Source organism: Dryobates pubescens, chromosome 10 (genome assembly GCF_014839835.1).
Source record: "Dryobates pubescens isolate bDryPub1 chromosome 10, bDryPub1.pri, whole genome shotgun sequence".
In the NCBI taxonomy this organism is placed as follows: Eukaryota; Metazoa; Chordata; class Aves; order Piciformes; family Picidae; genus Dryobates; species Dryobates pubescens.
In genome coordinates this window covers 27,475,042-27,496,793 of record NC_071621.1, presented here as the reverse complement: position 1 = coordinate 27,496,793, position 21,752 = coordinate 27,475,042, and the positions used below count along the sequence as shown (strand labels likewise).

Here is a 21,752-nt window from a genome sequence, read left to right as displayed (position 1 = left end):
GGCCTGGTCTCCAGCACCAGAACAAGAGGACACAGTCTCAAGCTGCACCGGGGGAGGTTTAGACTGGATGTTAGGAAGAAATTCTTCATAGAGTGGTTGCCTATTGGAATGGGCTGCCCAGGGAGGTGGTGGAGTCGCCATCACTGGAGGTGTTCAGGAGGAGACTGGATGGGGTGCTTGGTGCCATGGTTTAGTTGATGAGATGTGTTGCACAATGGGTTGGGCACGATGATCTTGAAGGTCTCTTCCAATCTGGGCTATTCTATTCTATTCTATTCTATTCTATTCTAGTCTAGTCTATTCTATTCTATTCTATTCTAATTTTTTTCAGGAAGAAGTGCATGGCCCAGGCATGCACTCCTATTGCAGAGCTCTTGGGGCTCACAGATGAGATACTGCAGGTGGCCCTCGGTGCAGTAATGCTTGGTGATGCGGAAAGGGGGATCGTGGCATTATTCTGCAGAAAGTGTAACAACAAAGGAATTTGTGGATTCAAAACAACGGAACAGAAGTAAGCACAGAAAGCCTCCAATGACTTGTCTCCTACAGTTATTGTATTGTTTTTATCAGAAGTATTTGCTGCTACTAGGAAATGCTTCAGGGTGTTGGTAGATGAGGGCTTATGAGGCTGTAGGAGAACTAAATCAAGATTATGTGTGTGCCTGGATTTTCTCATGTGAAGGAGTGAGTGCAGAAATGAGTGCTGTGTCTTTTTTAATAACATGAACTTCAAGTCTCTGTCTACACAGACCATGAAAAACAAGTTCCTTGAAAGTGGAATTGCCAAGTCTGGTTTCCTCCTTGCTTTTGTCTTTAGTCTCCTAAACTCCCTTACCTCAGATAACCACAGATCTCCACCAACATACCATGCAACAGGCAAGAGGAGACATGTACAGTGTTAATCTGGAGTTACGTATGTGCCTCTTGGCCAGGTATTACCTCCCTGGGTGCTGCTCTCAATGCAGGGATCAGTGAGGGCAGCTTTCCTTTCCCTTGACATCAGCTGGGAGTGCATATGGAGAAGAAGATGACTGGGAACAGTTAGTGTGGATTGACCGGGGGCCTGGGATGAGGTGATGAAGAGCTCCACATAAGGCTTTGCAGATGATGCCAAACAGGGTGGGCTGTCATCCTGAGGGGACCTGGACCATGAAATTCCACAAAGAGCACTGCCCTGAGGTGTCAGGCAGCAGTGAGGGCAGGCTGCTTCCTGAGGAATGGACTTGAGGAGCACAGCACCATGACTTGCAGCAGGGCTTCACTAGGGCCTGCCCTGTACATGGCAAATGGTATCTGGTGCAGCTAAGAGGCCCTTGTTGCGTGGGAGGCAGGCTTGTGGGACAGGGCAGGACTGAGGCCAAGCAGGGACATCAATCTGCAGGTGAAGATTAGGCCCTGTGAGAGGAACAGGGTTCAGACACAGCTCTGGGATGGCTGCAGGGCCCTGGGGATGTCAGGCTGCAGGACAGAGCTCAGTGGGGCCCATAGCTGGCCAGGCAGGGCTGTAGGGAGATGGAGACCAGTGTTCAGCATTACTAGAGCAGGGACTGATGGCTCCAGGTGGGGCTGAAATGGTGTCCTGGGCCATGGGCAGGGTGGGAGGAGTCCTGGGGTGGGGTGGTGGGATGGGTGTCAGGGCCTTTTGTTGCTCCTGGGGCCCCGTCCCTGGGAAGGCGTCACCCCTGCACTGGCTCAGGCTGGGGGCAGCTGCTGGGAGCAGCTCTAAGGGAATGGCTCTGGGTGTCCTAGTGGGCAGTAATGGGTACATGGGCCATCAGCAAGTCCTGGCAGCAATGATGGCCAATGGCAGCTTGGGTTGTATGAAGAGTCATTGTCTCCCTCTACTCACTACTTGTTAGATCACATTGCCATACTACATTCAGCTTTATTGCTCCAATAGAAGACATCAATAAACTGGATGAAATTCAGTGGAGAGCACTGAGATGGTGGGGTTGGAGCACTGGCCCCATGATGAGCAGCTGGGGCAGCTGGGCTTGTTCAGCCTGGGGCAGAAATGGCTCAGGGAGGGGATGGACCTCACAGAAGCCCCTAGTACCTCTGGGGAGATCATTGAGGAGACAGCACAGGCAGAAGAATGGGAGACAACTGGCATAAGCTGAAAGAAGAGAGGCTCAACCTGTAACACATTTCCATGATGTGGACAGTCAGGCAGAGACGCAGGTTGCCCAGAGAAGCTATGGAGTCTACATCCTCAGAGATTTTCAAGCCCCAACTGGGTGAAGCCTTGATCAGCTTGGCCTGACCTCAGAGCCAACCTGCTGTGAGTAGAAGGTTGGAGATCTCCTGAGGTCCCTCCCAGTCTGAGCCACCCTGTGATGAAACCATGAGATTGGACTGCATCACTGAAATCAAGTACCACACATACTGGCTGTAGCAATTAAGGCTGAAAGACAGTGACTAGTGTCACACATTGTCGCACTGCACGCGTCAGACAGGCTTGATTCAGGTCCAGTCCCAGCGGAAGTGATTTTCCCATGGAGTTTGTCACCTTGTAAAACTACTCATCAACTACTACCCTTGCCCCCTACGTGGAGTACTGCCTCCTCAAGGCAAGTTGTAGGCAGATGGCTTGCTAGGGAGTTAACATGTCTACTGCAAAGATACTATTGATGCTTGTGTACTAGAGACTCATTAGCTGCTGCCAGGAAAGGAGCAGGCAGCACTATGCACATTGCTAGGGTGGCACCAAGCAGGCCTGAGCCACACCAGGTGCCCCATGTTAAATGTATGGTACTGTTTGTTTGCCATCATCACCCTGGCACCAATGCTAAGATGATGGATTTTATTATTGTTTTAAAATAAACTGTCTATGGCATCTGAAGTAAGTGAAAAATAAACCCAGCAAAAATGCAATTTCATTTGAATGCAGGATTTATTTCAGAGAAATAACATTAAAATCCTATAAATTAGGAACATTTATAGAATATACTTTTGCCAAAGAAAAAAGCTTGGGAGAGAGGAGGTGTCAAAATCTGGCTCTGCTGAACTGGAGGGAGCTGATTGCTATTCAAAGGGTATTTCTCCCTAGGTTTTCAGGCAATTGGCTGTTTTACAGAATACCATTCTTCAGTGTAAATGTTAGTTTACACATCTTCCATAGGCTGCCATCTTCCACAACTGGTTTATGACCCAAAGCAGTTTCTACTTGCTTAGATTAAATGAAGTTGCCTGATTTCCTGTAGATACATAGCACAGCAAATGAAAACTAATTATGTCAGCAAGCTGAGAACTTAATCCATCTTCTGTTGAACAGATAGACTGGAATGGAATAGAATGGAATAGAATAGAATGGAATAGAATGGAATGGAATGGAATGGAATGGAATGGAATAGAATGGAATAGAATAGAATGGAATAGAATAGAATAGAATAGAATAGAATCATAGAATCAATAAGGTTGAAACTTAAAGGCAGTTTGACAACAGAAGTTAATCAGACATAAATGCCACTGAACAGAACAGAACAGAACAGAATAGAATAGAATAGAATAGAATAAACTTAACCAGGTTGGAAAAGACCTTTGAGATCATCAAGTCCAACCTAGAAAAGATTTACAAACAAAAATGTTCCAAATCATCCACTTCTAGTTAAGAAAAAAAACTGTATGACCATGTAGTCCCCTTGTAAATGTTGGTTTGATTCTTCTCTCCCTTATGTAGGCTGGTATTCCCCGTTTTTGGATTAATGTCTTTTGCAGGAAGGTACAGCAGCAGAAATTCCTCACTGATACTCAGCTGGGTTTGCTGCCTGACTCTACAGCATCTTGTACAAGTAAAATAGAGCCATTCAGAGAAAAAAAAAAACCCCATTGTTTCTCCTTGAACACCACATTTTACAAGATTGCAATTACACGTTAGTCATTTCCTTTCAGCACTGCGTGTGTCAGCACACACTTGCATCCTTCCAAAGCAGGCACTTCTGACTATAAATATACATAGTTTATATTAGTCTTTCTATGTACAACGAAAGACAAATTACCCCCAATATAAAGTGACAATACTTAGTACAGATTTGAACTACAGACCCACTTCTTTAACGAAGTGTACAGCATAAAACCCAATAAGGATACCAGTTACCCACTGAAATAGTTTCACCTTTTAGTTTCTCGTGGAGCTGTCAGTGATACAAGCATTGCTTGTGTAAAATACAGTATTTTAAAATACCAACACACTGCCCTTACTGTTACAAAAATATAATTATGTCTTACAGAAGTGTTATGAAGTGCATACAAAAATAGGGAGCATCACTTTAGACTCTGTGTGAAATTAGAAAGAAAGTGTTTAAAAAATACTACTATTTTTTTTTCTGGCTCAGTGAGCCTCTTCTGATTTTGCATAGAAAGATCAAAGCTTAGTTAGAAGTTGAATGGCCAGGGACAAGTTTTGGCTACTGAGTAATAATCCTGCCATCGGTAGCGTGGCTGAAAAGCCGCTGGAAAATGCTTAGAGCCGTTCGGTTTGAAGGATAAAAAGTACCCTGGTGACAGTGGGAATGGCTGAAAAACATCAAAAAGGGCTGGTAATTTGGCAAAAGCCACTTCTTGCTGTGTTTATTTCCTTTGTACACAAAAAACTGCCAGTCTGTGTGGCACTGAATTGACCCAGCCACATGCCCTCTTGGGCTGAAGGGTGGCGCTGCCCCAAAGGAGCCCAGCAGCTACAGAGGCCTCACCCTGAGACTGGCCAATCACGGAGGCAGCAGCAGACCTGACAAGTGGTATGGGTTACGGCTGTCTCCCCACTGTCAGGTCAGCTTAGGGTTCAACCTATGAGGTTTATATTGACAATAAATAGGATCAATCTTTTTACACTGTGCATGATCTAAAGTATCAGATTATTAATCTGAATCAACCTGTTCCCAAATCAAGGGCAGAAATCTGGCTGTAACCAAAGCCTTTTGCTACCATGTCTGAAAAGCAGATTTCCACGCTCAGCTCTGTTTCTTAACATCCTCTGGAATTTCAGTGAGGCTTCCAGTGCTGTGCCCTTTGCTAAGCTGTCTCCTATGCACCAGCAGCATTTCTGCAACTCACACTGCTCACTGCTCTTGCAATGTTGAGGAGAAAAATCCTGGTGTGGAATCTGCCTCAACCTCACAGCAGAACAAACACCACTAGGGACGTTGCTGCTACGCTTGCCAGGAATGCAGAAAAAGAACATTAACATAGAATGTACTGTAAAAATTGAACAGGTTTTGATTTGTGGGGTGGGTAGGATTGATCTGGTAAGTGAGGGAAATTGGAGAAACAACAATTTACCAGCAAAGTAACCTCTTGGGTTTCTGTTCAGTCTTTTAAGAAAAAGTAGCTTGCACTACAATTTATCCATTCCAGCACTGTGTAGCTGGCAGGAGCCTAAGCCACTGCTTGCTGACTCAGAGGAAAGCCATCTCTGGAGTTACACTGCCCAGAGCTCCACAGCTGTTTACCTTCTATTATTTTGGGAAGAGAATTTTTAACATTCTTATTCCCTGGGAGAAGCAACAGTGGTGAAGCTACATACTTGACAAAAGTCAAATGCTTAGCTCACATAACTAACTTCTTTAAAATGAAGGAAGTTACACCCATTTATAGCAGCACAAGAACTGGCTCCAAGTATCTTTCATGGTTTTGGCTGCCCAGAAAGAACTGAGCTACCGTGCTCTCTTAGTACCATGTGCTCTTCATAGCTCCGATTCTTTATCTATCTCATCCAGGTAGTACTCATCATCAGTGGTGGTATCACTGTCTGAGTCTGAATAAGCCGCTGGGTATTCCTGATAGGTAGCAGTCAGCTCTTGGGGGGACGAAGCAGTTGATGACATTTTGCTCCCAGTGGAACTTGAGCTCAAAAGCTCAGCCCTGTTTATAGGTGGGGGCTTTCCATCTGTGAGAGCACCCGGGTTATTAAGAAGACAAGGTCTCCATAATCGCCCTTCTGTGAGTGACCTCTTGATATTTTCCAGGAAAGCTAACTGTTGCTCTTTGCCAAAGATACCGAATTCAACAGAAGGATACAGCAAATTTCTACTGCTGTAACATTTTTCATCATCTGATGCCCAGTTTTCATTTTCATCACAAGACAACAGCTCTGAGTAAGATTTGTATCTCTTCCCATGTGTACCATCTTTGGATAGAATATTGCTTCCTGAGGCAAAAGTCTCAGTGGAATCTCGAGGACACACGCCCTCGGAAAGGTGACGCTCACGCTGACTTTTGGCATGACTCCTGCGCAGCTGACAGCTTTGCAGGTTGGCATTTTTTAAGCTAGTAGATTGAGAGGTATTTTGACACTGATCAAACATTGTCTGGGAAGTCAAGTTTTGCTCTGGACACACTCCTGCCTGCAAGCAGTTGTTTACATACACGTTTGAGTTTTTGTCTCTTAAGAGTGGCAAGGGAGGACTGCATGCACGACTGCTAGCTCTTCTCTTCTCATCATCCAGTGGCTCTGATGTAGTAGCACTGGCAAAGATGGGCTGGCTTTTGCTTTCTGACCTGAGATCAAGTGTTTCAGAATTCTTATTTCTTGTTTTTACTACTTTATCTGAAAATAGGGTTGTAAGACTTGGCCTATTTTCCACTTTTGCTGTAGGTTTGTTGGGACCTATGGCTTCCTTCTGAGCGTGCGAGCTTGTAAGAGACCTCCAGTTGGTGTTATTAACAAGCAAAGAAGGATCGTTCTGATTTTCAGTCTTCTTATTCTCAGCTGTTCTTGGTCTTGGCATATCCTTATCAGGGTCCAGACTGTGGTTCTGATTTTCATTGTCCAGCTGCAGGGATGGCTGATGGGCATCTGTTGAAATCAATGAGTCAAGGGACATGTCGACCTCTGAAGTGGCACTTCCATCATTCTGTGAAAAAATGTTACTTATGTGTGGTTTGGGGGGCAAGTTTTTACTTGAGTATTTGCGACTAGTTTTGTAAACAGCTGCCAGTTTATTTTTAATTGAAGGTCTGTTCTTCCTTTTTTCTAGATCTTTGACTTTGTCTCTTGTGCAGTCTGAGATAAACTTATTCTCATCTCCTGTGCTCTGTGTTACTCTCTGATCTGTTGTAATCCTGAGGATTTTATCTTTACAGTTCATGTTCAAGTTGCCTTCAGCGTGCCTCTCTGATTCCTGCAGACCACTATAATCTTCACCCATCTGAGTACTCTGCAAGTTTTGCTCTCTTGTTGTTTTTGAATTCTTTAATCCTTCTGTATCTGTGCTAACCACTCTGCCTAGCTGAAGCAATGGATCGGCACAGGAAGCCGTGATTACCTCAGATGCTTTGTTCTGAGGCTCTGAAAGCATTTTGCTACAGCAGTTTAAATAGATTGCATTTTTTCTTGAACTGTCACCCCTTAATGGCAGTCTGCTACATTTATTATTATACAGAGGGGTGGTTTGGTGTAGCAAATTTACCTCCTGTTTGACTGCAGTACTATCCCTGCACGTGTCTCCCACAGGAGGAAGTGGCGCGTCAGTGTGCTCCGTGTTCCCATTCCTTCCAAGGGAACTCTTTTCCCCTGGGTGGAGGAGTAAACTGTTCTGATTTTTATTGGTGCTCACTTTAGGAGGCTGACACCAGTTTTCAGAGTTTCCCTTCCATATAATATTTTTATTTGGTGAATATAAAGGATTCTCTAAACATCTGCCTGGCTTGGGAGGGCTTGGTAAAGTGGGCATTAGTGGTGGGGCTGTTGGTAAGATTTCCTTCTTTTCTTTTAGACACATTTCTGCATTTTGGCTTGAAGCATCAGAAATGGCCTTACCTGACTTAGCCACTACTGTAGTGGATTGTGGACCACCAAAAGGAATTTCTTTTGTCACTGTATCAGAAAGCCCATTTTCTGCTAATGAAAAATCTGCTGAACTACCTTTCCTATGATGTACCATACTCACTGACTTTAAAGTACCTATCTTCTCAGAGCTAGGAGGTAAGTGGGAATTCTCCTTGTTACTATCAACAGCAGTTCCTGAGTTGTGAGGTGTGACCAGAGCTGAAGATACTTGGTCAGAAGAATATGAAGGCAACTCTTTTTCCAAAGTACTGGGGAAAAAAATATTTCCTAAACTCACATGACCTTGGTTTTTCTTGTGTTGTATTCTTGGGGACTCAGCATTTTCTCTGGGACCAGGTAAATCTGTATCCTCTGGATTATCTCTAAAGAGGTTACAAAATGTTCTCGAATGTCTCCGTGGTAACGTGTAATAAATGGAAACCAGCTCATGATACTTGACATGATCTTCATCAACACAAACTGTGAATGTGCTTGTGGTTTTGTATTTCTGCAAAACATTTCCCCTCTCCTCACAGTCTGGAAACACAGAGGATTCTCTCCTGCTCAGATGTTTGCATCTATCTGCCAGTTCAACTGATGTACTACTACTTAGTGAATCATTAGGTCTTTTGTTAAAAGGACTGGGGTGATCTTTTCCTTTGTTACTTGCAGCAGCATTTAATGATGTTGCTGTTAAAAAGGAACGTTCTGAGTCTAAATAAGACACATCTCTTTGATGAGAACAAAAGGCATCAGCTCTATGTGGCGTTTCAGATCTTAAACAATGATGTGTTGCTCTCATTTCTCTAGGTAAAGAGATGGGCGTATCTGACACAATACTACCAGAAATGCTAGCGGATTTTCTAGGCAAAGTGTAGTAAACAACGAGTGAGTCAGGAGATTTGAGGCTGTTTTGGCTGGGGGAGCCAGTAATGCTGCAGCTACTCATATGTCTCAGTGAGCCGTCTTGCTTGTGAAACCTTTCAATGCAAGGTGAATTACTCCTTAGTTTTCCGCTTTCTTTTTCAAGGCAAAAATAACTCAAACTATGTTCAGACGTCTTGGGGTCTCCATCAAAGCTATGCGTGTAAATATTTCCATTTTGAGAACTAGTAGTGAATTGTCCATCACAGTCTTTACTAACTGAAGTGCCTGTATTTTGCAGTGCTTTCTGTGAAATCTCTCTGTTAACACCTATTCTGCTCGCTTGAGCTGTTTTCCCATCTTCTGCTGGAGGTTCAGCGACTGTGTAATTTACTGAAGAGCTAGTTAGTGTTCCTAAACATTTACAGTTGTCTTTATGAGAAAGTGCTTGTGGAGAGCTATGTGAGGAGCTCAATGAGCATTCAGGAGCACAGGACAACATGCCTTGACAGCTTGCCAGTTTTCCAGTGGATGCAGCAGAAGCAACATTGAGCAGTGAGGATTTTCTCTTTGGAATAGCTTGGTTAATGGCTTCTGCACTCCGATTATCCTGTTTGATTCTGTCTGGTTTTGCTGCATAACACAGATTATGTTCCCATCCTTTCTGACTTGGAAGAAAAGGTTCTTTCCTGCTCTCATCAGCTGGCAATATACAGGGAGGCTGACTGAACACACTGTGAGGTGGGAAATTGTTTTCCTTCATTTGTACATTCCTTCTATCACCATTTGGAGTATACATTTTTGCAGTGTCTCCTCTGTTAGTGACTTGGGTTTGTCTCTTTGACCTCATTGTGTTAAAGACACATACATCTCTTTGCAACGTGGCAGAAGCAGGGCTGTTAGAGGGAAAACTACCAGTGTTGTAGTTTGTATCTGCTTGTTGAGAAGCTGGCTGTAACAACATTCCTTCATCCAGCAGTTCCATACCATCAACAGTTTCCAGTTGTGTAAAGTCTGCCGAAGTATCTCTCTGGGTAACAATGACTGAATTCCTGTTTAGTCCTATAGGTTTCATTTGGTCCTTCAGACTAGGAAAGACTGACTCATCACTTCTGATACCAGATGAAGAAACTGAAGAGTTATAGCTCTGCCAAGGCTGACAGCATTCAGTGAATTCTGAAAATGGTCTATCTGCACTCCTTGTCATCCTTCTAATATTTGTATTTTCTGGAGAATTCGCATTAAAATCGTTCTGCAGGCACTGTGAGCCAAACTTTGCACTCTTTGTGTGTGCCCACTGTTGGTCATTTAAATTAGCCATAAACACTTCAAAGCTGTCATCAGGGGAAATAAATGCTTCATCATTGTAGTACTGTGGAATATCAGTCCAAGAAGGATAGCTGTCTTTTCTTCCGTAAGAAGATTTTTTTGGGTTCACATACAACTTGCCATGAGAGGAAGTATCTCTATAGTAGGATCTAGAGAGATTATTGTCTGACTTGTATAAAGGGTAATTTTCCCAATTATCAAAGGGCAGTGGAGAAGTAGCTCTGTCAGGGCAACTAACTCTACTAAAGCAACTGCTGCTTGAAATAGATCTTCTGTAGTGGTGCTTTGAGTGATAACATGAGTATTTCTTGGTTTCTTGCAAAGAGCCAGGATATCTACCATGGTCAGCATCAGGAAACTCCATCAGCGATTGAGTCCTAAACATTTTTTCTTGAGCTGATGTTTGCCCAGGAGAGTCTGGTGTGTTGTTCCATACAATAGAAGACAGAGGAATTCTCTTTGGGTTCTGTCGACCAAACCTTGGTACGAAACCATTGTTGCTCTCCCTTGCCAATGGATGATGCAAACGAGATGCTGACAGCTGCTCAGAAGATCCTGATGATGGACGTCTCCGAAGGGAAGACACAGAGTAACTTCTGCCTGTTGTATTTCTGTTCATACAAGTCCTGTGCCTAAATCCACTATTCTGTGTTACAGAAGGAGGATATAAGCTACCTTCTGAAGACCGCCCGAAAGAAACAGAGGACAGCCTGCGGCTCGGCAGATAAGGATTCCCATTGACTGAATCACTATATCTGCAGTCTTCTGGGAAGGCTGTCTGGTGCCAGTTGATATAGGCACTGCGTAATCTCCTGGGTCTGACAAAAATCTTGTGTTCATCTTTGGCTCTTATTGTTCTCAGTCCTTCTGTGAAAAATGTGTTAGGCTTGTCGCTCCAGTCATTTCTCTGTTGCACCCTACCAGCAGTCTGCCTTTTGGAAGTAGGGAATGCACTAATGTATTGGCCATGGGATGCACTGTTAGTAGAAACTGTCCTGTCCAGTGGGTCTTGGGCTTGTTCCTGGGCCAGCTGGTCATCCAGATCGTTTAGAACTGCACACATGCAAAACGAAACAAAACAAAACCCTTGGTTTTATTTACTTGAAAAAAATCTTTTGACTATTTATGCTAACAGGCTATTTGTACTGTATTATCAGCCAGGACTGGTTTTGAAAGGAGTCAGCTTCTCAGCTTTCAAAACCCTTCCCAAACCACACATTCTTCTTCCACAGAACCTTTCAGCAGTCACTCATGACTACAAGGGAAAAAATGCACTGCTCTATGATTTGTCTTAAAAGTGCTCTTTATGTAAATGCCAGTCTTTATGCTATTTAGAAGAAAACAAAACCATTTAAGTCTGAATTCTTGCTCATGCTATATACATGTGTGCATGTGATATTCCAAATCTAGTTTGGAAGCAAAAACCACTCTGAAACACTAGGCAAACATGGACCTTTCTACATGTTCACAAAGCACAGTTATGATGTAACTGTAAAAAAAACCCCACAGAATCCCACAAACCATCAAACAAGCATATTCAGTAGCTTGGCATGCCCACTGTTTGTTTCATTCAGAAAAGAATTCTCCACTGAACTGGAGCTTACTGCTTTAAAATGAGCACTTGAAAGTGGCATTTTCTGTGATCTGTTCTAGCGACAAGGCTGTATTTATATATACAGACAGTCTTGTGAACTGGGGTGAAACACTATACAGGTCAGCTAACTAAGGCATTCAGACACAAGACTAAGTGACAGCTATGTATTCCAAGTATTTTTATTGGCAAACCCAATTATGCCTTTGCTAATGGTATCCCTTTTGTATTTTGAAAATAGCACAGCTAAGATATAAACAAGAGTGGATATGGCTGGTTTGTTACAGCATTTCCTAACCCATTTAAATAAAAAACCCCCAACAAACCCTGAGAGATCAATCGTTGCACACCTGTGCTAATAGAACAGAATCATTAAGAAATAAAAGGTGTCACACAGGCACTAATTTTTCTCATTATTCTAAGCTTCTCTTCAGCACAAAGGAGAGAAGACTCCCGAGAGTCAGTTTGAACAATAAAAAATACAAGTTTTTTTCTGAGTTTTCTCTTTTGAGGACATCAGCCCAAGCTATATACAATTTTTGTCTGTCAGTGGTCAAGTGTGCTCAGTTATGACTGAAAGCTGTGACAGGCATGTGAGTTTCAGAAGAACCACTGTCCACCGTGCAGTGCTCTCTTCCAGCAGTGCCATGTTGCCCACTGCTTCCCAACCATGCTTTCAATCTTGCGTTGTCATTTTGGGTGGTAGAAAGCAATATTCATGGGCTTTTTGCATAGATCTGAGAAAATTTATGGAAGAATACTCAGTATTCTTAATACTCTGTACTCTTAAAGGCTGGGTCTGATCATGCCTCTCTTCCCAGCAGTGAGGAAAAAAAACCTCAACAAACAAACCAGTAACTTTTGCCTGGTGCTGTAAGGGCTCCCAGAAAGCTAACTGAATGCCATAATGCCACTTGCTTCTATGGTCTGAGGCTTTACCTTCATAAAACTGAGCCCAGAAACTCCTTATCAAAATTATGTATGCAAGAAACCGGGGTGAAATTCTTGTCACTTAACTGTATGTCTGCATCTAAAGGATGTCAGAATCAGCAGAGAGAAATGTCTGCTTCTGAACCAGATTGGTATGAGATGAAATGTACTCAAAGAGTGACTATTGAATCTTGAAGTCAGTGTCAGAGGAGACATTCTGCTGTCAGATGAAGCCAGCAGTCAAAGCCAGCAAAAAGTAGCCACTATACTAGAAACTAATGATGTGTGTTTTCACAGCCTGTGCTGTAAAAAACAGTCCCCACAGCCCCTTCTGGTAACAATAATATCAGAGCAAAGTACAGACACGCACTTACCACTGAAAAACTCCTTCTCTAGCTGTTCGCTCCATTCCTGCATACTTTTCTCCATCATTTCATTTTGGTTTGCATCAAAAGAATGACCACTTGTTTCAGCTGACATTGGGGAATTACACACTTCAGTCTGTTGAAAATGGTAAAGCCACATGATTTTAGTTCTACATGCAGGTTCAAATCATGTTTCACGTGTCACACCACAAATTGTGTCACAAGTCAACAGAGGTGAGTAAACACTTTGTGGGTCCATTAAATGCATATTATTAAAGTATGCAACTAAGGATTCTAAAATGTATGCATTTTGGAGATTTTTTACATGCAAGAAGATTTCCTCATCTTGTCCTCATACTGTAGCATGTTTTGGATACATGAATTATCATAGAATCACAGAATTTCTTTGGTTGGAAAAGACCTCCAAGATCACTGTGTCCAACCATTGACCTAACACCATGACCATCAAACCACATCCCGAAATGCCATGTCCACGTATTTCCAGACCACTTCCAGGGACAGTGACTCCACCACCTCCCTAGGCAACCTATTCCAAACCTTGACCACTCTTTCAATAAACAAATTTTGCCTAATATCCAATCTAAACCTCCTCTGGCACAATTTGAGGCCATTTCCTCTCATCCCATCACCTGATAACAGAAAAAAGGAGACCCTTCACCACCTCACTACAACCTCCTTTCAGGTAGCTGGAGAGACCAATGAGGTCTCCCCTCAACCTCCTCTTCTCCAGACTAAACAATCCCAATTCCTTCAGGCTCTCCTCATAAGACTTGTTCTCCAGACTTTTCACCAGCTTTTTTGCCCTTCTCTGGACATGTTCCAGCAACTCAGTGTATTTCTTGTAGTGAGGGACCCAAAACTGAACACAGTATTCAAGGTGTGGCCTCACTAGTGCTGAGTACAGGGGCACGATCATTTCCCTACTCCTGCTGGCCACACATTTCCTGATACAAGCCAGGATGCTGTTGGCTGCCTTGGCCACCTAAGCATATTGCTGGCTCATGTTCAGATCACAGGATCACAGGATGTTAGGGGTTGGAAGGGACCTCTGGAGAGCATTGAATCCAACCCTCCTGCCAGAGCAGGACCATAGAATCCAGCGCAGGTCACACAGGAATGCATCCAGATGTGTCTTGAAAGTCTCCAGATGGCTGTCAATCAACTCCTCCAGGTGCTTTTCCACCAGGCAACTTTCCAGCCACTCTGCCCCAGGTATGCACCATTGCATGGGGTTGTTGTGATCCAAGTGCAGGACCTGGCACTTGGCTTTGTTAAAACTCATACTACTGACCTTGGCCCATCAATCCAGCCTGTCCAAATCTCTTTGCAGAGCATTTCTACCCTCAAACTAATCAACACTCTCACCCAGACTAGAGTCATCTGCAATCTTTCTGAGAGTGCACTCTATTCATCCAGATCATTGATAAAGATACTAAAGAGAACTGTCCCAAATACTGAGCCCTGGGTAACACCATTAGTGACCAGCTGCCAAATGGATTTAACTCCATTCACCACCACTCTTTAAAGCCTGGCTATTCAAGGCAGTTCTTAACCCAGCGAATTGTCCACCCATCCAAGCCATGAGCAGCCAGTTTCTCCAAGATAATGTTATGGGAAACAGTGTCAAAGGCTTCACTCAAGTCCACATAAAACAATATCCACAAGCCTTACCTTCAGTGGGTCACCTTGTAGTAGAAGGAGATTAGGTTCCTTAAGCAGGACCTGCCTTTCATGAATGCATGCTGACTGGGCCTGATCATCTGGTTGCCCTGCACGTGCTTCATAATAGCCCTCAAGATGACCTGCTCCTTGACCTTCCCTGGTACTGAGGTCAAACTGACAGATCAGTAGTTTCCCAGGTCTTCCTTCCACCCCACATGTGTCAGCATCATGTTTACCAGTCTTACCAGCTGGGCCCTCCCCACTTAGCCAGGACAGCTGGTAAATGAGGGAAAGTGACTTGGTGGCCACTTCTGCCAGCTCCCTCCCTCAGCACTCTTGAATGTATACCATCTGCCCCCATGGACTTATGTATGTGTAAGTGGTGCAACAGATCACCAACCAGCTCCTTTTAGACTATGGGGGCTTCATTCTGCTCCCCCATCCCTATCATCCAGCTCAGGGTGCTGGGTAACTAGCAAACAACTGGTCTTATTACTGAAGACTGAGGCAAAGAAGGTGTTAAGTACCTCAGCCTTTTCCTCATTTTTGACCATGATATTCCCCCTTAATCCAGCAAAGGACAGAGATTCTCCTTAGTCCTCCTTTTGTTGGTAATGTATTTGTAGAAGCATTTCCTGTTCTCTTTAACAGCTGAAGCCAAATTAATTTCTGGCTGGACTTTGGCCAAGGTATAGTTTCATGACAATTCTGTAGTCCTCCTGAGTGGCCTGCACCTTCTTCCAACTCTCCTTTTCTCCCTAAGCAGCAACCAAATGTCCCTTTTTAAGCAGGCTGGCCTTCTTCCCCACCAACTCGTCTTTCAGCACATGGGGATGTCTGTTCCTATGCTGGAACAGTGTCCAGCCTTCCTGGGCTCCTTGGCCTCTCAGGATGGCCTCCCAAGGGACTCAGTTTTTCTTAATCACTCCTTCCTTAACCATCACATTCTAAAATTCACATACTGACCTCTCAACAGAGAATTAATAATCTAACACCAGAGTCCATTTTTGTATTGCAGCACTTTAGGAAGCTGTGATAAATTACCTTAGCAGTGGGGAAAACGTCATCCTATTTCCCAAGGTTAGATTACTTGTTAAGCTGGAGAGGTTCCTTTCTCAGCCACATATCTCTCAGCTCACGGTCTCAGATGGTAGAATTCCAGACAACTTCTGAACTGCTGGCTCACTTTATCTGAGGCTCCTCCTCCTTTTTTTTACTAAAAACCCTTACTACTTCTTAGTTCTCAATGTTCACAATATTGTACTTTTCTAGCTACAACAGTCTGTTTATGTGATAGGCAGGGTTCTCTGATAAGATCTTTGTTTAGCGATACATTAATATAGATTATACCTTTGTTTTTGAAATATGAGAGAAGGGAGGTGGCCAAATTACCTCCTCTGTACCTTTGATTATATACTATGTACCTCCTTAGTCCCCTCTGTGGTTATACCACAGAGGTGAAGCTAAGGAAAGAAATGTTAATAATACAAGGCAATAAAGTAATTAAAATAGCAAATATAATCATTGGCTGAAATCTGTTTATTTCAACAGCATGCACTTAAGTGGCATCAGAAATAAACCTGTTGTTTCATCCTTAGACTGAGCTTGTGCTTATAAAATGGAACATTCAGGCAAATAATAATTTCCTACTGTCAAATTTACATTTACACAGTAATTCTGTCCATAGGAACGTGGCTTGAGAGGCTGTAGTTTAAGGCCCGCCCAAGCCAACTACTCTTTTTCACCCTTGTTCAAATGAAAATGAACAATGTGAATATGCTAGATTATTCATTCAGCATGAGTTTTGACCTGTTTGCAGCTTGCTGACAGTTACCAAAATATGTCAGGGTTTTGGCCTTGGAAGTCATCCACACAATTATTCCCTCTTTAAGAAGGAACTGAAATCTGATCAGATCTGCACTTAGGGCTTACCTAGGAAACATTTGGCCTTGTGCAGGTACCCGGACAAGCTCATTCAACATGTTCACAACACAGACCTTTGACTCAAGTGTTTGAAACAAGAACTCTATTTAAACAGGTGCTGTATCAACAACCTAAAGCGAGGAAACTAGTTTCTGAAAAACACTGTGGTTTAAACCCTGCTGACGATGACGTTGACAAGCTGCTTACCGTGGCCATTTCTTCCGCTTTCGAAGATGGGCTAGCAGGGATGTCATATCTGTAAACAAAAGGATTTCAATGTTGGCTTTGAAAAGGAATGTGACGTCATTCTACCACGTAGCAAATATGCAGCAGTCTCTCTTTAACAACTGAGAAGCAGCTGAACAAAAGACTGCTCTATTAAGAATCCATCTTCCCCTCAAAATAGCCTGCTAATAAAGCAACGCTGGGGACGTGTACCATTCAGTTTGGCCTTGTCAGCTTGCAAATGTCATAGCTGCACAGCTAAGGATGAACTCAACCGACTGATATCTCAGAGTTTGCAACAGTCATAAAGTAATTGCTTTGATCCAGCATTAGGATAGATGGTATTACATTCTTTTCCAAACTACACTGATTTAGTAGGCACTATGAATAGCTGCTCTAAGTGGTTTGCAATTCCACTGTTTTTCTCTTCCATGTTCAGACACAAGAGTTGTGCTCTGTCCCTGTGAAGAAGAGACAGTCAGCACAGTTTCAGTGTGAACTTTGGAACTTGTTGCTATTCACCTGAGATAGCCTTTATTTATGAATTTTTAGCACATGGTAGAAGGCTCATCTGCTTTCCTAAGCTACATAAGACTGCACGGGCTTGGCAGAGAACTGGCTAGAGCGTCTGTGAGTAATGCAGTGGTTAGAACAAGCTGAGAAACCCTGAACATGAAAGGTATTCTGTTCTACAGGGTGACTTGCAGGCATACAAATACAAAATGTACCAAAAAAACAAGAATGAGACTTGACTTCACTCAGCCTATTTGAGTCTGCAGATTCTTATTTTACAACTAAGCAAACCCAGTCCCTTCAAAAGCCCTGAAGCTCGGCTTGTACTTATTGCCAGTTCTTCCTTGTCTCAGAAAGTGTTTTTTTCCCAGGAAGTTAATTCTTGAGAGAAAGTGAAGTAGGGAAAGACAGTTCTGCTCAGTCCTGTTTGTCTCACAGTCTTTTTAAATTACCTTGTTCTTAGGCTTTTAGAACCTTCTTGTGCTCAGGTAGACTCCTTTATTGTGCTTTACAGCAAGTATAAACCGGCTTGCTGGCAAGTTCTTTGTGGCCTAGCCTTTCCTCCTGAAGTGCTTTGTCATTTGTTTGCAATGTGCTTGCAGGCAGGGAAGAACATTTGAAAGGTGCAATTTGTTTTTGCTTCTCTAATTGTGAACTATAAAACCAGGATTCCTCTCTGACATGGGGTCCTACTGAAATCAAAGGGGGAAAAGCCTGTTGACCTCAGTGGGCTTAGGAGTCAGCCAGCCAAACTCAATTTGAAATTCTTAAACTTTTCCTTGCAGCACTATGAACAGCTATTAACTCAGTGGGTTACCACTCCTTGTGACTGAAGTTTACAGAACCAGGACTCTGATGTCTGTAGCTCTCCCTTTAAACTAAAAGAATGTTGAACATGTTTTGATGCTTCTTCAACAAATTGAGATTGAAACGTATGTTCCAGAGTTTTTACAATGACTTCCTGCAAACAAAGTTCAGTGAAATTCTGTGGCTTTAGAGAGTTACCTTAATTATATACATAACAAAAATGTAAAAGCTTTTTTAAGAGCTCTCTTTTTCAGCATTGCTGTGCAAAGCCATTCTACAGTTCTCCCTGCCCGGTGCTGCTATGCTTGGTGTTGGATTAATTGCTCCTTGCAACCAAACTACATGAGGTAGAAATGTTAGTTAGAAATGTCTTCTGATAGTCTAGGCAAAAATTCAATTTTCATTTGCACCTCTGGCACTATTCTAATTCCTCTGTGTCTTTGTTGTCACTGTTCTTTCAGAAATAACTGGTCGTTGCATCCTGCTTTATTCTCCTCTCTGCCAACAGACGATACCTTCCCTATGCCAGTCCCTCCGCTTCTCAAACTGCCTCATTACTTTTTCTGAACTCTTTTAACTTTTTCAGCATTTCCAAATCAAAGTTTTGCTTACTTTCAGAGAAAGGCTGCCTAATTTTAGGAAAAAATGCAGCTTCCTTGTTTGCTTATGGATATTGAGCGACGTTTACATTATTTTGCACATGCACGCACACATACAGATACACTTGTAAGCTTTATCGATGAGTCAGAAACAGAAGTTAACTTACTGCTCAAGTTCAGAAATATCTGCCATACTATGGAAAACAAGAAGTTGTATTTTATACTTTTAAACTTATATACATATGTATCTTTTCTGTGACAACAGAATGCAAGATTATCAGCAAAAGATGACTCTACTTACTGCTATCACTACTGGTAACAATAATATAAATCCATGAGTTAAAATCTTCTGCAAATTAGTATTTTCACCTGTCTTCCCCAGGACATCTCGAGTTGTCTAGTGTCAAGAGTGTAATCCGTTTACTTCTATACTGTTCTTACCAGTGCTACGTAAGAAGCCGGCTAAGTAACAAAGTCCTAACTCAAATACGCTGAAAACACAACTGAATGGCATTTCTTTTCCAGTTTGAATCACACCAACACCTCAGAGAAGAATACAGATGAATGCAAGAACACCAAACACTTCAGAACCCAAAATGACCAAACATTTCACTACCTTCAGACTACAGTTACAAACCTTCTATTAGCATCTTCTGTATCTCCACATCATCACGGTCTTTTTCGCAGCATCCATCATTTAATTCTCACAGCAAAACACTACTGCAGCTAACAAAACCGTCTCTCCAGTACAGAAAGGACCCTCTAAACAGCCATTAACATTTTTAGTAATTTAAAAGCCTCTGCCAGTTAGGCTTACTTACAGGATTTACAGTGCTGTCTCCTACTGCATTTCGCTAGCTCTCCAAAATAACTCTACCTGGTGAGAGGCAGATTATTTCAGCGCTTTGTCTATGCATCAAGCAAACCACATGCCACGGCAACACCTAGAAGAGGGTGGGGGAAATTTTCGACAGAGAGGCGTGTCTAGAAAATGTAGCAATCAGCTCAGTTACACGTCAGGATTGACTTGTTTATTTTTTCAAGCTGTGCTCGGTAAGGAATCAGTGGCGTCTGAGCCTGAGATACAGTAGATTTTCTGGGGAAAACCCTGAGGTGTTCATATTAGAAAAGCTGATGCAATGAGTAGGCACCGGTTTGGGTTTCTTTTTCCTTTTCTTTCTTTTTTTCCTGTCAAATTAAGAAATTATTTAGATTCTTAGATTAGATTCTAGAGCAAAGCTTAGCCCTTCTTAGTCCAAGGCTCGCCAGCCTTGCACTGGCACCTTACCGTGCACTAGGTAAAGCTCCCTTGAAATCTGATTCTCAGGTACACAAGTGCCCTTTTATTCTGCAGGGAGGGCTGCGGCCTGGTGTCTGTGTGTCCCAGCACAGAGGGTATTACCACGTCACAGAGAAGAGGAGGGAGTGGGAGGAGGGAGCAGATGACATGTATGGAGCAGTGTTAAAACTCTGCCTTTTTTTGGTGTTTGTTTTGGTTTTTTCCTATGCTGCATTGCTCTGTAGAATTGGAATCAGTAAACATCCACAAAGCTAACCTCACTGGCCTCCATTCAAACCTCTCCTTAAATCTCCTGCTTTGATACAAACACTCCACAATGGCAAGCTGCTGTGCTACAAAACCTAAGCAACAGACTAATCATCATTTCTTTAGAGGCTTTCATTCCCTGTTATTGTTTTTTATGGCTGTTCCTTGTTTCAGCGTCAGGCCGCCTAGGAGCCCCAGGCATGGGATCAGAGTAGCAACCTGACATTCACAAACAGAGTGGAAATCAGTTCTTTGTGCCAAGGATCTTGCTGCTTCATACTTAGATTTCACAGTTCTGCACAATGCACTTTTACCAAGGATTTCCAGTCCCATGAGCTACCCTAAAATGCACACAAAAAATAGTAGTATTTTGCTCAGGATTTTCGACATACAGGACAAAAGTTAGGAGAGGTCAGCCTAAATAACCCAAGAGTAACCCCCACTTCCTTCTGAACAGCAGCTTTAACCCTGTGGACGGCAAGGGAGAAGGATGCTCTTCAAACAGCAGCTCCAGCACTATGTATGTTTGCTTCATACCCAGTTGAAATGAAAAGTCTTAACAAGGCACAGAAGACAGAAGCGCTGGAGAGTAGCCCGGTTTGCCCAGCTACAGTTAAAGCTACCGGCCTGCCTCTAAGCTGCCTCTGGGCTAGAAATGGTGGGAACTGATGCAGCAGAGCTGCCTGAGGCCGGTACTCTCTGCCATGGCCTGGGAAAGCTACTCTTTCCTGTTGTATCACAGCCATAGGGCACTAGATCTCCATCTGCCTTGCACCTTGTCCTCTTGAGAGGGAATGTAAAAGGACACTGCCACTGCTAAGTCTAGGGCCTTCAGACACTTAAAGCCTGTATGCAAAACCTGAGCAAAACAGATGTAGGCAAGAGTCTTTATCTATTACTTGCCACTTAGTCCTCGTTCTTCTGACACAGAACAGCTAATATTTCATTACATGAACAAGTAAAATCTCAGTGAGATGAAGGACAAGAGACTGGAAAAATAATTTAATCAAAGTTTTCTAAGCAAAACACAGAACAATTCATGGACTTTTTTTTTTTCCCAAGCTGAAAACAATGACTATTCTGATGATAACTCACCGTGGTTGCTTCTCAGTCTGGTTTTTCCTTGATTTTCTAAAGGAGAAAAGCCAAGCAAAAGGTGATCTGAACCCCAGAAAGGAAGTTGAAGTGCTCTTTTGTGCTTGAGGATTTGTGCGGGATGACATTTTTAATTCTTTATGATCTAAAAATATTGTAGAAAATGTTATTTGTTTCGAGTTCTTACTAAATACAGTATTAAAATACACATAAAGTGCTAGGTCTTCATAAACAACTTCTTTTGCTTACCTTTTATGCCAGGAAAATCCAGTTTTATTTGCAGTTTTGGACAGACTATGTAACATGATTCTTTCTAATCACTGTCTAGAAGACTAAGAGAAAGATAAATGCATCTACAGTTGCAAAAGGTATTACTGGGTTTGGGTGATGCACGTGAGAGAAATGAGGCTGATTTTGAGAAAGTAATCAGCACTCAATCACTTGAAAATGAGAAGCATTTTAAAACACAGGCAAGTTGGGCATTTGAAAATGGAAGCACCCACAATCATTATCACCT

The 21,752-nt window shown here is 42.8% G+C and overlaps 1 protein-coding gene across 1 annotated transcript; it reads right to left on the bottom strand.

Annotated features, from left to right (window-relative positions):
• Nucleotides 1–5,490: 5,490 nt before the first annotated feature.
• EXPH5 (exophilin 5) lies at nucleotides 5,491–21,372 on the bottom strand. The gene is made up of 4 exons (XM_054164781.1): nucleotides 21,236–21,372; nucleotides 16,658–16,706; nucleotides 12,854–12,980; nucleotides 5,491–11,011 (listed from the first exon to the last, which is right to left on the bottom strand). Exons 1-4 carry the CDS (start codon nucleotides 21,361–21,363, stop codon nucleotides 5,682–5,684), a joined length of 5,634 nt encoding a protein of 1,877 aa, XP_054020756.1. The 5' UTR covers nucleotides 21,364–21,372; the 3' UTR covers nucleotides 5,491–5,681.
• Between the last annotated feature and the right edge of the window lie 380 nt (nucleotides 21,373–21,752).

Bases quoted from the DNA above. Each gene is read 5' to 3' on its own strand.
- EXPH5 (XM_054164781.1), bottom strand. From the start codon at position 21,363: ATGTCATCCCGCACAAATCCTCAAGCACAAAAGAGCACTTCAACTTCC. The intron at 16,707-21,235 runs GTGAGTTATCAT...TTTTGTTTACAG, and splicing joins CAGACTGAGAAGCAACCACG to ATATGACATCCCTGCTAGCC. The intron at 12,981-16,657 runs GTAAGCAGCTTG...CATTTTCAACAG, and splicing joins AAGCGGAAGAAATGGCCACG to ACTGAAGTGTGTAATTCCCC.